Here is a 16,682-nt window from a genome sequence, read left to right on the forward strand (position 1 = left end):
CCAGCCCCATCGGCTCCCAGATCCAGCAGCACTCATTCGAGTTGGATCAGGCACCCAGGCACAGCTCCTTGCAGGGCAGACCAACACCTGCTTCCAAAACCACGTGTGTCACTGACAGCAACTGCGGATCTGAACTTTCAAGCCACGAATTTTGACCAAGCAAGTCAGGAAAACTTCCCAATATTGAAGGTGATGGGTAAGAAAGACCTTTGTCCCAGTCAGGGCTTGGGATTTCAGCACAGAGAGTGCAGATCCAGGCACTTTATCCTCCTGGGCAGCATTTTCCTTTTGAGGTGTTACATTGATCCTGCATCTGCTCACAAGGTCCTAAATGGTATTTTTGTGGAGGCACTGGCATGAAGTAGGAAGGAAGGCACAGGCTGGTGGCAGTCTGGGGATGGAGCAGGATCTCTTCAGCCGGCACTGTCACAGAGACAAGGACAAGGACATCTCCTCCCCGGTCCCTTCTGCCCTGTAGACACCTCCACCAAAATCAATCACCAACAAAGCCGGCCCTGCCTGCAACCTGTAGTCTCACAGAACCCTCTTGCAAAGACAGTGGGGTGTTTCACAAGGCTTTTGCAACGGGCTTTACCAAACCACTATGTGGAAAGAGGTGTGAAACCAACAGGAATAGGGGCAAGCAGCCACTGCAATGGCCTTGCACTCTCCTGTTCCTGTTCACCTGCTCTCCACAGCCTGTCCTGCTGTCTAGGTCCAGCTCCTGCCCTCGTCCTTGGCAAGGTCAACTCCTTGCCTCCGGCTGCTGCTGTTCAGGCAATCAGAAAGAAAAAAGTAAACAACAAAGACAAAAGTTTTGATTATGGAGCCGCTGAGTTTGCCAGGCACAGGGAGGGCTGGGGGGAGATAAATATTGCTAAACCAGAGTTTCCAGGCAGCACAGGCTTCCCAATAAAGAGGATTCACACCTCCCTTCCCACATCTGCTAATAATGGTGGGTCATGCCAGGGAACAGGAGAAAGCAAGGGGGAAAAGACACCAGTAGAAGTGCAAAGGGTGCGAGACCTGGTCGGTCCTCCACCATCTCAGACACCATGTTCAAACAGCTCCATTCCTGTATCTCAGGAGTTCCCTGCCCTCCGCTGCAGCCACACCACACATCACAGCGAAGCCTGCGTGGGAGCTCATGTGAGCCCATCAGGTCAACATGTGTAACACCTCCAGGGTTCTCCCACACCTCTCAGGTGCCTTCCGGGGATGTGCTAACACACCTGATGGAAATTGGGTGAATGTACCTTCCACGTGTCCTCACTCAGTGTCCTGCCTCTCCTTTTTCCAGGGGAGAGCTGGCTTGTCCTCTCTTTGTAGGAGCTAAGTCCCAGTTTATTGTACAGCATTCCCTACCAGCCCAGGGTAAAGACAGCTGCACCTAGAAATTAATGTATAATTTCTGCTGGAGGGGCACTAAGAGCAATAAAGCCTGGCCTGCATTAGTATTTGAAGTATATGCAAACTGCTAATAAGGATATGTAAGTATCAAGTGATGTTTGAAGATTTTAATGAAGCCAAGCAATGCTTTTCAAGCTGCTTTCCCAATTAATGTTTAACAGGACAACAGTGTGTGCCTGCTGGCACTGGAGTCAAGGACCAGGACCAGTCCAGTGTTGCTCAGCAGAACAGTGTATATTGTGCCTGCTGCAAGGTCCTGGCTGGGCAGTATCATTTCCAAAGGCATATGGAAAGGACATCGTAGGGTGAGGAGACTGAGTGGGAGGGAATTGTCTGCAGCTCCAGGGCAGTGGAGCAGCAGCCCCAGCTCGTGCCCACATGGGCAGTGCCTTCCCGCAGCCTCTCCATGCCAGCCCTCCACTTCCTCACACCCTTTGCATGAGCCACTTGGACCCACAAGTGTGGCATAAAATGATCCAGAGGAGTTGGTTGGTTTGTTGGTCGGTTGGTTGGTTTTTTCCCATTCTGCGGAGCAAACTGCCTCCTGGGAGGCTCTGCCAGATGTTGGGGTGCTGCAGCGTGTCCAGAGAAGAGAATGGAGCTGGGGAAGGGTCTGAAGCACAAATCTGATGAGCAGCAGCTGAGGGAGCTCGGGGGGCTCAGCCTGGAGAAAAGGAAGCTCAGGAGGCACCTTCTTCCTCTACAGCTCCCTGAAAGGAGATTGTAGCAAGGTGGGAGTTGGCCTCTTCTCCCAGGTAACAAGTGACAGGATGAGAGGGAATGGTTTCAAGTTGCACTGGGGGAGGTTTAGGTTGGATATTGGGGGAAATCTCTTCACCAAAAGGGTGTTCAGGCACTGCAACAGGCTGCCCACAGCAATGGTGGGGTCACCATCCTTGGAGGGGTTTAACAGACATGTAGATGTGGCACTTGGGGACATGATTTAATGGTGGCCTTGACAGTGCTGGAGGAATGATTGAATTCAATGATCTTAGAGGGCTTTTCCAACTTAAATGATTCTGTGTGAGGAGAGCAGCATGGCTGGGGCAGACAAGGCTGGGGAACGATGGGTGTGTGTGTGCTTCACTGCCCACATCCAGGGAAGCGCAGACTCTGCTCGGTGCCCTGGAAAGGGCTCTCGAATGTTTCTCACACCTCCCGTCAGCCAGCAGGTTTCATTCGGGACACACTTCGGGTGCTGGCTGAGTTCTTCAGACAGAGCAGGGGTAGCTGTGTATCCTGTTTTTCTCTCGCCCAAGAATATAGCATGTCATGTAACTAATTTAAATAATTTCTTCCTGGTTGAGCCTCATTAGGGACCCAGCTTAATGCTGGCCTGATTTGATCTGCTATTCGATGGTGGGCAAAAGGAAGCTGGTTTCAGCACGCACAGCAGCACAGGAGCAGGGTCATGCTGCTCTACTCCCTGGGGACCACCACTGTCCCCAGCCACGTCCCCACCACAGTCCCCAACCCCACCTCACGCTCCCCAGGCACAGCGTCACTCCGCAGGCGGCCACTGCTGTCCCCTCGCCGCTGGCCACCACCGTGAGTCACGGTCATGTGCCAGGGGCAGGGACGGTGACTGAACACTCCAACCTGTGTCCTTGACCTATTTTATCTGGGCAAACCCGTAACTGCTTTCCCAGGCTCTGTGCTTGGACCTTCTCCTACCCACGCGTCCCGTTATCAGCAGAAGGCGACAGCGCCCGTGCAAAGGTCCCGGTCACCAGCCAGGTGTCCCGTCCAGCCCCCGCAGGGAAGGGAAGCGACAGCGGCGGCGTGGGGGGGCTGTGGGGCCCGGCCCAGCCCCTGCCATGCCCGGGGGTCCCCGGTGGGGCCAAGGCTCTCCGGGTCCCATGCTGCTGACCCCGGCCCCGAGCAGGCTGTGGCTGCGTCCCGAGCCCCCCATGCCCACCCTGACCCCGCTGTCCTTCCTTGGCTTAAGCCCTGCTCAGCCCCGCTCAGCTGCGCTGCCGGGAAGCCCCCTCCCCACGGGCAGGGCCCGGAGCCCCGCGGGTCCTTTCCAACCTCAGGCTCCTCAGGCTCCGCTCCGGGGCCGGGGCAACAGCAGTGACAGAGGCAGGGGCAGCGGCAGCAGCTGCGTCAGGGATAGGAATGGAGGCGGGGACAGGGATAGGGACAGTGGCAGTAGCTGGGACAGGGACGGGGCAGGGGCAGAGACAAGAGCAGCAGCTCGGACAGGGGCAGGACAGAGACAAGAGCAGCAGCTCGGACAGGGACGGGGCAGGACAGAGACAAGAGCAGCAGCTCGGACAGCCGCGACGGCTCGGACAGGGCCCGGCTCCACCCGGCTCCCTCCCTCCGGCCACGCCCCCGTCGTGGCCACGCCCCTTGGGCGGGTCCGGGGCCGTGACGTGCCCGCCCCGCTGGGGGCGTGGCCTGGGCCTCCCGTGACGTCACCGCCCCGCGGGGTGCGCAGCAGGTGCGGGTGGCGGCGCGAGACGCGCAGGGCGCAGGTACCGGGGCTCCGTGAGGGGCTGGGGGGCCGCGCCCTCACGGCTCGGCGCGGCTCGGCGCGGCTCGGCTGGGCTCGGCGCGGCTCGGCTCGGCGCGGCGCGGCGCGGCTCGGCTCGGCGCGGCTCGGCTGGGCTCGGCGCGGCTCGGCTCGGCTCGGCGCGGCTCGGCGCGGGTGGGAGCTGCGGCGGGTGGGGGGGAGCGGGGCCGGGCGCGGGGCCGCTCAGGACTGATGAGGAGCGGGAGGATGAGGAGCAGGAAGGCTCCTCGGGGTGAGGGGTCGGGCCCGTCCCGCCCCGTCCCTGGGAGCCTGCGGTGGGTGACCGCGCTGGGGACAGCGCTCCGGAAGGGTCGGGGCAGGAGGAGCCCGGTGAACCCCCCCCAGGCGCGTCCCCCAGCCCGGGGGTCCCGCCCTGTCTGACAGCGCCGGCCATGCCGTCGTTGTCCCAAAGGTGCCCTAAAAAATCCCAGGCTGGCGCGGCGGAGCGGGGCGGGGGCTCCCGGCGCTGCCCTGTGCGCGGGGGACGCGGTGCTGCCCGGCTGAGGCTGTTCGTGCACCGAGGGGCGAGAGCAGGGTGGGCGCGGGTGGTACTGATGCTGAGGATTATTTAGTGTAGAGCAAGAGGTATGGTAGCACTCGGAGTAAAAATAATAGTGCTGCATCGTGTGTTTAAAAGCCATTATGGTTGTCCTGGATTTATGTTTCCTGTTCCTATAGCTGAGGAGACCTCATTTGGATAATTAAATGTCATGGTGAAATAGGAGAATGAGGGAAGGAGAGCGCTTGTCTCCTCTCCTCTGCCACATAGATCTGCCACCCTTTCTGATGGCAGTGGGCAGACCCTCTCTGTCCGGGCTAGTGCCAAGAGCTGTCCCACTCACTCCAGATTCGTGTTTAGCTTTATCTGAAAGGAAAAAAAGAGGTGCTCTCTGCTTTTGATGCCTGTACTACGAGACGTGTGTGAGCAACCTGACTGTAAGTAGGGTAAGTCTGGGTAAGGTAGTAAGTGTGGGTGAGTTATAATGACTGTGCTGAGCAGCTGCCTTCTCCTTGTGCTGTGTAAATACAGTGATAGGATACAAGGTGTGGGAAGTGCTGCTGTGCTGGGAAAGGGGTATTTCTCATCAGTTGCTTAAATAATAAGTGACTCTTCCTAGAAATTTTTGATGATGATAATAATAATATTACTGTATCAGGTAGACTGGGAAGGAGGCTGAAAACACTGAGACTTTATAAATTCTACTGATCGTATTTCAGTGCTTTTTGGGGACAGTCAGGGATTAATGTGCATGTTAGATAATAGTCATCTATTGCGCAGGATAGTGGTTTTTACCAAGCACAGGAACTTCTGCAGCACGAAGTCTGTTTCACTCTGCCCCTTATTCATGTGCTATAAAGGCCATCTTTGTTAAATACTGATTCGTCATTCCCCAAATGGTGTGAGAGCTGTAACTGATAATCTGCAGAGGCTGGTGGGTGTCCTTGCAGCAGAGGTCGAAGAGGAGACTGTCGTGTAAAGGAGTGGCTCTGACATGGGTGGGGGCTCTGTGTGTGCTGAGTAGACCCTGCGAGGTGGTGCCCTGGCGTCAGTCAGAGCAGAGAGCTCTGCTGGTTTGCTGCCGTGTGTCCCCCCAGGTCCATTTTACATTTAAAATGGGCAGTGGTTTGCTGCTCAGACAACCAGAGCTGTTCTGTGAGTGTAAGCAGAGATGTTCCTGCTCATAGCATTGCACCGGGGTGATGGAGAAGTACCTGGAGGGCTTTGTGTGCCATAAACAGAGGAGCTGCCTGTTCTCGGGGTAGTTCTATGCAGGATCGGATGAATATGTTACCTGATTTTTTTTTCTACGAGGGCAGAGCAAGCTCGTATAACTCTGGATTTTCAAGAAACAGGTCTGCATTTCTCCTGCCCCCTGTTTGTGATCTGTGTGTGGCACGGCTGGAAGCTTATCAGGGGTCCCTGAAAACTTCTCCTGGGAGCTGGAGCCTTGAATGAGCAGGTTCGCTCATTCGCTACTGTTGGTATTGATGTTTTCTACTCTCTGGGTTGCATATCCTGTCTTAACTTCCTGCTTCTGACCTCAAACCCAGTGGCTCAATGAGCAGAAAATAGCACTGTCATTTCTGGGAATAGGGAAAGATAGGAAGGAGCCCGAGTCATTCAAGCAGACGGTCAGTATTGCCAGGCCTGGCATCCTGCCGGCAGCAGCTTGGCTTCCCACAGGCAGCCTGGGAGCCTCCGAGCCTGCTCATCCCAGCATGGCTGCCTTCCCCAGGATTCGGGGTGAAGGACTTGGCCTCACACCTGTGCTGAGGGGCAGGAAATGCTGGGCTACCCTCACAGCTGTATCCTGGGAGCTCTTCCCAGCTGGGGTCCCCTTATGTGGAAGTGCCACCACTGTGCTGTCCTGGGAGGGAGCAGTGCTGTGCTCCAGTGCCTGCCCACAGCTGGTCAGGATTGCAGAGGGCTTTGAGGAACGGATCTCCTTGGAAGCATCTGGTCTGTTGCATTCCTTATGCCAGGCACCACCACTGCTGAGCAAAAGCTGCTGTTTCTGTCACTTACATATCAGAGAGAGAGATTTGCACACTAGGATTATAATGTCTTCTTGAGGTATTACTTGGTCTTACCAGCTATTGAGGGCAGTCCCCTGAAGTGTAGACGTTTTTCAGCCCCCAACAGGGTAAGACAAAGGCTTTTTTGGTTTGGTGACCACTGGTATGGGAGAAACTGGGGCCCGTGACAAGCAGACGTTAAAGAGGATTCTTGCATATGCCCTACAGGCAAAGTAAAGCATCATGGTAGAGCCACATGAAGGATATAGAAAAGCAGAAAAAGTGAGAAAACATGAAGGGGGCGGACAAATCTCAGTCTCATTCCATTTTCCAGCCTATCATGGAAATCTCTTTCTGACTAATGAGATCTCAGCTGTAGAAGATGCCTGTATTTCTGTCTGCACACAGCAACATGACCGTGCCTTGGGAGCTGTGTGCTGCTGCTGGTGTGCTTCTGCTTGAGGTGCTAGAAAATCATCATGGGCTCTGGGTAGTATCTTCCACTTAATCCACCAGTGTTTCAGAGCTGGTGAAGTTATCCTGAAAGACTGCTGCTGTTCCATGGCTGGAATGCTGCCACAACACCATCTGAGTAACATATGAATGTATTATCTGTGCTTACGAATTTTCTTGCCAGTCATACTGTTTGTTTCACATTCTCTTCTCAGTTCGACCAACAAAGCTGCTTGCTTCAACTATTATTTGCAGGTGTAGTTTAACCTGACAATCAGATGTTCTCATTGATTTTTTTGTTGTTGTTTTGGTATTTGTTGCATCTTAAAGCAGTCAATGCACCACTTTAACAGCAAGCTGTAGTCATTATTTCTGGAATTATCTAAGGCAACATATTATACAAAGACTTGAACAAGAGCAGTGTATTCAAAAGCATTCAAAACCTGAAATCAAGATGTTGATGCTTCTCTCTGAAATGATTTCTGTGTAAAGGACTTTGCTTTTTGGTGGGTTTTGCCACAGGCACTGCTGTACCTGGGCAGAGTCTCACCTGGCATGTCAGCAACAAGTGCCGTGGCTGACACCACCTGAGGGGCTGTGAAGTGATGCTTTCCATCTTTGTAATTGTTAGTTCCTGGTGTTGAAGTATATGTTTCTAAAACCTTTCATCAGATGTCTGAAACAATTGACATTTTTTCCCCATAAGGATGCAGTTCATGTCATAACAGTAGCAGGGCATTGGATTTGATTTCTTTTTTCCACTAATGCTTTTATTGTAGGAACTATGTCAGCTTCATACTTTCCTTCTGCCGTGTAGAACATGTAGGTAGACAGCGGGCAGCATATTGCAGGCAGTAAGTGATGGATAGTGTTTCTGAAGAGGTTTGTGTGTTAGTAACAATTCATGAGACACTGAAATGTGTCTGAAGAAGGAAAATCCTGGCATGGGTGTGGTGTGGGTGTGAAGGTACATTGATAAGAGTTCTGTGGAGAGCAGCAGGGGCAGATCTGTGACCGTGAAGCTCCACAAAGGATGTTGCCTCTGAGGCAAAAACTGTCAGCATGACTACAGCCCTTTAGAGCTGATCAAATCCTGGTTTCTGAAACCAGAATCACCTGGAAATGGGCATATCCATTATGGTTTTGCCAAGAAGGAAGGGCAGATGATGGGACTGGGGAGCTGGGACAGTTCATAGGTACACCAGTGTCAGCCTCAAACATCAGTTAGGCTTTCCATTTTCACATGTGGGCAGGCTTCAGAACCCTGGAGGGCATGGAGGACACCAGGAGGAGGGAATACCTGGCTCAGGAGGGTTAAATACTTGTTCATCCAAACCACTGTTCAGTGCACAGAGCTGCCTGATCTGGTGGCTTCAGCCACACAGGTGCAGTTGTTTTGTGCAGGAAGTGCCTGGCAGCCACTCAACTAAATGTGAGGAAATGCCCCTCTTCCCAAGGACTGTGAGTGTCCTGGAGTCCAGGACACCTCTTAAGGAAATGGGCTTCAACAGAGGAGTGGGTTTTAGCTTTTCCTTTTACAGCACAAAGCTGGGCTTTTTGCTTTTGCCTAGACCTGTATTTTGGAAATTAAAGTAGTTTTGAACAGCTTTTGTCAGAAAAGGTGGGGGCAGCTCTTGTTCCCCCTCAGCTATTTCTCTAGGCTGATGGAGCTACCTGGTGAAGTGGGAGGGCAAACCAGGGAGGAAGCTTTTCCTGGAAGCAAACCGAGCAAGAATGGAATCTCTTACAATTTATCCTTAACGTACCTTTCGTACAATCACTAAATGGAGCTGACAAATAAGCTGGTGAGAGGGAAACACAGAGCCAGTGCAATTTAAGAGCCACTTGTGCTCTTTTTCATTTGGATACTGTTCATATGAAATGTAATTTAAATGCTAGGCTGGTTGCCAGGAGCTGGATTGCTGATGTTAAATGTACTTTCCATTAGAGCTCTGTATTGGAAAACGACTTCCTAGCGCTGCAGGCATTGGAAGGGGTGGGTTATATCAGGGTGCCCCAGTTGTCCTTCTCAGGGTCTGGTCTCTCACCATGCCCTCCATCTTCATCTGTGCAAAGACCAGCTGAATCAATACCTGCCATACCCAAAAGGTGATTCCTCCTGACTACAGCAGCACGAGGTGCAATGCTTGTCCTGCTGTCCTAAAAAAAAAGCAACTTCTCGCCTTTAAATTCCAAAAATCTGCTAATTGCTTTTGGGTCGTTATGGGGTTTTTTTCCTGTGTTCCAGACTGCTGATTTCCTTTGGGTTTTTCTTGTTGGTGGTTTGTTTTTGGGTTTTTTTTTAGTTTACTAATCGCCCATTTGTTTTCATAGGGCTGTTTCTTGCACTGTTCCCTGTGCTAGAGAAGGTGTTTTGCCCTGTTTCAGTACCCTGGCTAGATTGTTCTCTCACCCCATATGCACAGCTCTTTATTTAATGGATTTTCTTGCTCTGGAGATTGGATTTGAAGGATCTGACTTGCAGGCAGCTGTCCATAGGGATTGGTATTTCTTTGCAGGTGGATTAGTAGCTGTGGACACCTACTGTGTAAAAATGCTCTCCTCAGTTTTGCCAAGGTAACAAGGTGCCAACAGGTAGAAGCAGATTCCTACTGCTCTCCAGTCATTTTGGCAGTAATTATGGTGGCTGTAATTATTCTGACCTCAAGAGATGTTTGGGAGCGCCAGCCTTGTACGTGGCCTTTTGGAGGAGGGAAAAGGGTGAAACTGGGTCATCTTGGCAGGCTCTGAAGGGTCTTTGTTTGGGCATCCCTTGTGCTAACAGAAAAGCTTTCTTCCATCATGCTTCCCCTTATTCTCTTCATTCTTGGTTGTTTTTCTGCACCATGTTACCTTCTGACCAGAAGTCCTCCCTGTCCAGGCCCCCAGGCTGTGCCTCAGGGCTGCACATGCCATCTAAATTAGGCTTCCTGTTCCTTCCTTCCTAGTTTTAGAGGTGGCAACTTGTAGATGGTGAGACATTCCCAGGTTGAAGCTAAGGCTGTTTTCAGAGGCTTGTGGCAGAGCCAGTGAAATGGTGGAAGAGACTGTGTGTTGTCACTTGGGTGAGCAATGTTGTGAGCTGTACGTGTGCAGTGACAGGCTCTACAGGAGCTATTCCCACTTGGAAGGATCTTGCAGTTGCAATTAGTACAGTGCAGCTTGAGCTCTGTTTTTAGCTTGATGGATGGCAAGAGCTGCCCTGGGAGTGGGCTGGGAAAGGGGTGGGAAGCAGAAGACAGCTGTGGCACTGTGCAGAGAGAGTCTGCCTGCTTCTTCCTAGACAAATGGTGACACTAAAAGGCACAATGATGTCTGGAAAGAATAATCAAGGAATGGTGCAGGCTCTGTTGAAGCAGACAGTCTTCAGCTCAGGAGAGATGCCTGGAGAAAACAAAAAAGATAATAAATTCATGAGTGTGCTGGGAGAGGAGGATCAGGAGCAGTGACTGACTAGTTCTGTAGCAGCTGCCTTGGTTTGCTGGCCTTCTACAAGGCAGTAAATGTGAAGCGATCGGAAGTTTTTTCAAAGTCTAATGGTGAAATCTGTTTCTCTAAGGATTGGTTGCCAAAAGGGACAGGTTAAATATATATCTGTTTGTGTGTAGTGTATGCAAAGCATTATAGTTCTGAACTTGCACCTTTTGCTAAACCTTAGCCAGAGCCAGGTTACACCTGTAGAAGGACTGATATTCTCACACAGGATGGTGCTTCTTGCCTGTTGGTACCTCTGTGTGTACACACACATCTGGTGCTATGTGCATTCCCTATGCGACCCCGTACTTCAGTGGCTTCTGGTTTGCAGACCTTTTGAGCAATGGTGCAGCCTTCTGGCGTGTGATAAGCAGCTTGTTTAAAAATGAAACCCTGCTGTTGGGGTAGGGGAAATAATGTTTACTCAGCAGTGTAGAACAAATGAGTTTGAAGATGACTTAAGGAAACGATGTACTAATGAACTTGCTCCTTAGCAAAAGTACTAATGTGGTAGGGAGGAGGAATAGGAACGTGGTTTGCCATTCTCTTCAGATGGATTAGCAATTTCTCTGTTGTTAAGCAGCAACAGACAGGACAAATACTTAGTGACAGTCAAGGAAATCTCTTTGTTTGCTGGGTCTAGTACTAAATGAAGTTTAGCACTAGTGAGGCTGTGCAGGGACCATTGAGCTTTGTACCGGCTCTTCCTGCTGGACCTCCTGCAGCGTCATGGAAAACAAAGGGCTTCACTAATGGTTGCCTTCTTTCTTTTGAGCTTTGCCTCTGAGAGGTGCTCACTAGGAAACACACAGATATGAGTTCTGATGCAACCTCACAGGGGTTGGTCCTGGTTGCAGCTCACACAGAATTACCAGTTGGGGTAAGAACCCACAGCAAAGCTTGATGATATGTTTGACTAAGAGCTCAGGTATGTCTCTGAAAAGTATTTCCTTCATGCTGCAAATCCCTGCCATGCAAACATGTACCCAGGTGAGTAAATAGAACTAGGAAGTATGTGAAATCATGTATGAGATCATGAGAGTGAAGGAAATCTCAGTGTTGTCACACAGCTCAAAAAGGGCGAGTAGGGGTGTGTATGTGTAGCAAGTACTGGCAGTGAAACTGGGGGACAAGGAGAGATTCTTTCCGAGAACTTAGGTTCCACAACTTCCTCCTGGGTTTGCTGAATACCTTGATGAATTCTTCAGGGCTTTCCTCACTCATCACAGACAAATCCCCAGTGGCTGCTGAGTGTTCGTGCTGGACACTCTCTTTTATCTCTTGCCTAATCTCAGTTATGTTACTTTACCCTCAACCTGGAATATGCTCTTCTTAATCTCCATTTTTTCCTCTGTTCTGTTGTTCTGCTGTCTCTGCCCAGGCATCTGTACAGCTGTTAGTAGGCTCTGGCCAGTTTTCCCCTCAGTCCCTCTCCCATATCAGCAGGTGGAATCTCAGTCACTGTCTCCACTCCTAACCTTCCTCCTCTTCAAAAGCTGTTTTGACACAGCCAACATGGAGCTGGTAAACAAAGAGCACTAGTAATTCTTTCTTGTTCCCTATGCTGCTACTTCCCTGTTTGCTCAAGCCGTTGGATTTTTAACTCCTTCTCACTGTTTCACAGACATTTCTGCAGAGCTACTGATGTGCAGGTGTTTTTGTTCATCCCCATGGCTGTTGGTTTTAACCAGGCTCTCATCTTACCACACTCTTTCAGGGGTTTCTGAGCTTTACCAGGCACACCTGATCCCCATCTCAGCCCTTTCTGCAGAGGTGCTTTGTTACCTGTGTGGTCCCACTGGCTCCAAAGGGATTCTGGCATGTTCCCATGCTGGATGCTTGCCAGAGGCCAGGCAGCCACAGGACAGGGAGCAGGCTCCCTGCTTGGCTAACAAAGGGAGTGAATGGCCGGTCCTGATGGAGAAGGGTGGCCCCTGGCAGTCCCATGGCAAGGGAGCAGTGGGATGGCTGAATTTGTTATCCACTGACTGAATCTGAGTTCACAGCCAGCTGAAGAATCACAGCATGTGTTCAACCTTGCTTCAGCACTAAAATATCAATGATATTGAATGTGGATAAATGAATTGATGCATATAAAGGGACAGGAGGGAAGACTAACCTTCCCTGGAAAGGGTGGCCTGGGTTGATCGTCCTCTTGGGCAGAAGGACTTTGAAAAACTGAAGTAATCCATGTGAGTCTGCTGGAGCTGGACGGTGCTCATCAAAGCAAGCTAAGCCCCGAGGGTTCTTAAGGTTTATGAACAAAACATGGTCTGTTGTTTGCTGCCTTTGAAAGCCTAGTGTGTGTGTGTGTGTGTATATAAAAACACATATATTTGTAGCTAGGATGCTAAATTACACCCTTGAACAGAGAAGGGGAACATGGATGGAGAGGTTGTCCCCTGCCCAAGGAGGCGACATTGGGCTGGAGCTCTTTGATCTGGAACAGAGCATTCCCACATGCCACCTCCCTGGTTTGGTGCAAACCTAAATTCAGGAGGGTGACCTCCTGCAGTCACCCTGATGGAGCAGGAGGCAGTTTTCCACCAGGCAGGCAGCAGTGCCCTGGATCCCCTCGTGCCAGGAGCAGGCACAGCAGCTGTGCATTGGGTCAGGGAGCCTGAGCAAACCAGGGGGTTCACAGGGTTGCCTGGGCCATGCCTGGGCTCCAAATGGTTACTCTGCCACATGCAGTGCTCTGTTGGTGTACACACACACACTCGCTCTGGCCTTATTCTTCCCTGGAAACTTGCTTTTGGATGTTATTTTGGGATGATTTTCTGGGTTAGATGAGCATTAGTGGCCTGTTGTGTCCCAGTTCTCTAATTGATTGCATTGAAGTGAGTTGTAGGGTTTGCTGCCTGCCTTTCCCTGCCTTCCTGAAGAAAGAATTTCCTTGCTAGAGACTTGGTTAGGGGGGTTGCATTGCAGTGCAGTGGTTAAAGAGCCTTGAGTTAAGTGTATGTTGTGCTTGTCTGTTTTAAAGTGAGCAGTTAAGTGGTCTGGCTGGCCTAGCAGTGGGGGAAAAAAAACAAGCCATAAATAAAATTCCTGTAATCCCAGACATTGGTTAAGCAGTTAAAACTCTTGACAAAGCCATTAAAAGATGTCATCTGCAGGGTACAGCACTGCCTTAGCAGTTACGTGGGACAACTTCTTTGTGAGGGCAAGAGGAGGGACAGACACTGATCTCTTCACTCTGATGACCGGGGGCAGGACCCGAGGGAACGGCTGGAGCTGTGTCAGGGCAGGGTTAGGTTGGTATCAGGGAAAGGTTCTTCCCCCAGAGGATGATTGGGCACTGACCAGGCTCCCCAGGGAATGGTCCCGGCCCCAGAGCTCCAGGAGCCCTTGGACAATGCTCTCAGGCACAGGGTGGGATTGCTGGGGTGTCTATGCAGAGCCAGGAGTTGGACTGGGTGATCCTTGTCCAGCTCAGCATGTTTGTGGTTCTGTGACTGTGCCTGGCTCGCACACCATGAGGAGCGTTCGGGTGAATTCAGGTGAGTGACAGCTGCAGCCTGTGAGCCTCAAGGGCTGTCGGTGTCCTTCTGGACGGGACGGCGGCCCTGTTCCCTTGGAGCAGCCTCTAGATCCCAGGCACTGTGTGGGTTCAGCCGGGCTGGGTGCGGGACAGAGCCCCGCGGTGCCACTTGGCATCGCGCTGGCGACCTTCGGGCAGGAGCAGCGTGTAAACAAGCGGGAGCCTTGGGATCCTTCCTTGGGGAGGGACAGCCGGCGCTCTGAGGTGATGAAACAGCAGGCTGTAAACAAACAGCTCGCTCTACACTGCCAGGGACTGCGGCAGCTAAACATAGCCCCAGGGGCTGGGCTCGCCTGGCCTCTGCCCCGCACATCGCGCTGGGCTCCGGTGGTAGCGGTACAAAGGTGAAATTCTTCAGGCTGCGTCAGCCAGAGCTCGCTGCCTGTGCCCATGGTCTCTGCTGCCCGTCCCCGGGGGCGCAGGGCTGAGCAGTCCGGCTGCTTGCCCATCCCAGTGCCATCCAAAGGCGATCCTGCTGGCCAGCCCCTCCCACTGCAAGCCTGGCAGAGGCAGGTTATGCTCCTGGTATTTCTCCCTGTGGCGTGTGGGAGGAGGTGTGTAGCAAAGGGGAACTGGTGACCCGTCTGCACCCTGTAATAGGGGAAGGAAATAGCAGGCTACCGCTGCTTCGGGCAGGAAGGTTCCTGAACGCGTAGGATATTAATATACACTTCTGTTTCTCAGACAGGGAGAAGCTCCAAAAGCCTAATGTAAGAAATGGTTTGCTTAGTCATGCTGCTTAGAGGTTCATTAAAGTTGCAGTATTGGGACAGTCTTGTCTTCTGATGGCTGTGCCATGAGTAATGCATGACATGGGTTTTATGAGCTCTCTGAGGTGTCTTTAGTGTTGCTTTTTGAGTGAGGCTGAGCCCAAGGCCCTAATTCCTTGTGGCTGCTTAATGATTCAGTTGTGTATGACTGGAAGACTACACAACATGCTGGGGTACAGTGTCATCAGGAAATTATTCCATACTGCCCTGCTCCAGAGTGCTGGTCTGGGTGCTTTAACAATTAGCAGAAGCGTAATGGACATTTGTGTTCACTCTTTCTCATGTCAAAGCTATCAAGTGCCTGGAACAGGCTGCATTTCTCCATGGTTTTCCTTTCCAATATTGACAGAAACATGAAGTAATCACTTCTAAATCTCTCTTAAAAGCATTTTAATCATGAGTGGAAGTAGAGGATTTTGCTTTGCTGCTGCCAGACTTAGGGTGAATAGCTGATGCATGACTGGAAAGCAGCATGCTACTACTGCTGAGCTAAACTCGTGTCACTTAGAGAAATCACTTCAACCCCATCCCTACCCCCGTGATAGGGTTAAAAATAAATTTGCTGCTTGACCAGGTATTTTGAAGTCTGTTTCTCACACAACGTAGGGCTCTCTGGAGAGCAGTCTGCAGTGGAACTCACATGGTCGTGGATGAGCAGACAAAAGCAAACCAGGTCTCCTGTTTGTTTCCTTCTTTTGCAGGACAGGTTCCGCATCCCACATGAGCTACGATAATCCTCCACCGTACCCCGGCCCGGGCCCAACTGCCCCGTACCCACCCTATGCACAGCAGCCGGGGGGCCCTCCCGGCCCATACCCCGGCTATCCCCCTGGACCCACCGGGCCCTACCAGCCGGGCCAGCCAGGCTACCAAGGATATCCCCAGTATGGATGGCAGAACGCACCTCCACCTCCAGGACCGGTGTACGCAGATGGGCCGAAAAATACAGGTATGACCGAGCAGCCACGGCGTGACATTGGGGCACCTGTTTGCCTCACATGAGTACACGCTGACCTTGAAGTAATGTGTTCACCAGCACCTGGCCCTAAAGGAGGCTGGTGAATGTATTGGAGGAGGTGGTGACTTGTTTGAAATAGCGGTTTTGTTTACAGCTCGTTTTCCTGCTTTGTTTTGCTGCTCTCACAGTTCTCTCTCTGGTTGTTGGAGAATACTGCCAAACATCTTTCGTGCTGATCCCTCAAGGGAGTCCTTAAGCTGAGGTTGTTATACAGGCTTTAGATTTGCCACAACTCTCATTCTACCTGTCTCTTGCTTGATGAGTTCCAACCAAAGGCTGCACAGTTAAAGCTTATAATATTCAAATGTGCAGTTCGTACTGAATTAATGGACCTCGGTTTTCGTGAGCCCATCAGTATCTGTCCAAGTGATCTGCTCATTCCTGGGCATTTTGGTTTTTTCTGAAGTTATTATCATTCTGTGGAAAAACCCAGATTTCTGGGGAAGGGAGGGAGGATGATGCACCTTCCCTTGGCAGCTGGCTGGTCCATCTGTGTGCCACGTCCCCTCAATATGGCACATTGGTATGCTCTGGCACCCACAGCTCTCCTGGGACTCACTGCAGTGCTTGCTGCAGGCTCAGATTGTCAGAGGAGAGGCAGAGAAGATGATTAAGGGATGAGAGCTTCTCCTCCTTTCTGTGAGGAGAAGCTGAGAGAGGTGGACTGTTCAGTGGGATTGAACAGTCTGGTGCAGGTCTATCGAGAAGGCCCAAATTTAAGCAGTGAGCAATTGGTGTGAGTGAATAAGAACCTGAATTGAGGGCAAATCATGAGTTCAACTTCCTCTGTAACAGAGTGAGAACCCTGCCTTTGAGGAGGAGGAGGAGGAAGCAGCAATGGTGATGCTTCCCACCACTTCCATCACATGGAATCAAAATGTAATCAGGGTTTTCCCTGGGGTTTTGGGGTGGCTAAGAGATGTTTCTTAGTACTGGGCGGGGGAAAACTCCTTGTTTTCCATGTTGAACATCTTTGGT

General features: G+C 51.5%; 1 protein-coding gene across 4 annotated transcripts in view; it reads left to right on the forward strand.

Annotated features, from left to right (window-relative positions):
* Window positions 1–16,682, forward strand: part of CYSTM1 (cysteine rich transmembrane module containing 1) — a 66,415-nt gene that overhangs the window by 38,147 nt on the left and 11,586 nt on the right. The window contains exons 1-2 of one of the 4 annotated variants that reach the window (XM_048320036.1): window positions 3,785–3,890; window positions 15,388–15,635. In XM_048320036.1, the coding sequence (XP_048175993.1) occupies window positions 15,407–15,635 (229 nt within the window). In that variant the 5' untranslated portion in view covers window positions 3,785–3,890; window positions 15,388–15,406. Of the gene's footprint in view, window positions 1–3,784; window positions 3,891–4,848; window positions 4,874–15,387; window positions 15,636–16,682 lie in introns of those variants that run through there. The other 3 variants (XM_048320038.1, XM_048320037.1, XM_048320035.1) reach the window with 3 other exon arrangements.

This window comes from Corvus hawaiiensis, chromosome 15 (assembly GCF_020740725.1).
Source record: "Corvus hawaiiensis isolate bCorHaw1 chromosome 15, bCorHaw1.pri.cur, whole genome shotgun sequence".
Classification (NCBI taxonomy): domain Eukaryota; kingdom Metazoa; phylum Chordata; class Aves; order Passeriformes; family Corvidae; genus Corvus; species Corvus hawaiiensis.